The 745-nt window shown below is 43.2% G+C and overlaps 1 protein-coding gene across 1 annotated transcript; it reads right to left on the minus strand.

Moving 5' to 3' along the window:
- Nucleotides 1–175: 175 nt before the first annotated feature.
- On the minus strand, nucleotides 176–745 carry LOC122080355 (heavy metal-associated isoprenylated plant protein 27-like). Its single transcript, XM_042647313.1, has one exon. The coding sequence runs from the start codon at nucleotides 655–657 to the stop codon at nucleotides 292–294; it is 366 nt and encodes a 121-aa protein (XP_042503247.1). The 5' UTR covers nucleotides 658–745; the 3' UTR covers nucleotides 176–291.

Consider the following 745-nt stretch of genomic DNA (forward strand, 5'->3'; position numbering starts at 1 on the left):
AGAGAAACATTGGCTAAGAAGCCATTACAGTAGAGGCTGTAACAGAGGAACCAGAACTAGAACCAGAACAAGCAAATAATCCAATAATGGTTTGCATAATCTTACTTCTGAAAATGATTTTACAACAAAACTCATTTCCCCCATTTTCCTTGGATCGATCTATCTACAAAAAAAAAAAAAAAAAAAAAGGAAGGAAGAGCAGCTACAACTTCATATAAAACAAGCGCAGCGGCCGCAAGTCAGACTTGCTAAAACGAAACAGAACAGAACTGAACAGATCTCTCCCTACCATTACATGACGGAACAGGCGTTAGGGTTCTCATCGCTGAAGGTGTTGGAGTACTTCTCCTCCATGGTACTAGCCCGAGCTAGCTTCGAGCTCCTGGGGTCGTCCATGGTGTTCCTCACATACCCAGTTGGTGCCCTTTTATCATAAGTACCTGGAGCGCAAGGGTGAGCCACTTCTTCGTAAGGGATGTAAGGCCAGAACTCGGCCTTCTTCCCAGTCCTGTGTTGTACATGTCTCAAAACCTTCTTTGGATTCACGTACCCAACCACCGTCAGCTTGTGGTGCTTCGGATCTATATCCACCTGTGTCACTCCACTCATCCCTCTCAGTGCCTTCTCCACTTTCCTCTCACATCCTTCACAGTCCATCTTTATCTTTATCTCCACCGTCTGTTTGTTAGTAATAAGAACCAAAACTAACCATTTTTAGGATTAAATATCAAAAATAAGATGAACA

Source organism: Macadamia integrifolia, chromosome 5 (genome assembly GCF_013358625.1).
Source record: "Macadamia integrifolia cultivar HAES 741 chromosome 5, SCU_Mint_v3, whole genome shotgun sequence".
Classification (NCBI taxonomy): domain Eukaryota; kingdom Viridiplantae; phylum Streptophyta; class Magnoliopsida; order Proteales; family Proteaceae; genus Macadamia; species Macadamia integrifolia.

What these genes read in the sequence shown, in the direction of transcription:
- LOC122080355 (XM_042647313.1), bottom strand. Translation starts at nt 657, where the DNA reads ATGGACTGTGAAGGATGTGAGAGGAAAGTGGAGAAGGCACTGAGAGGG.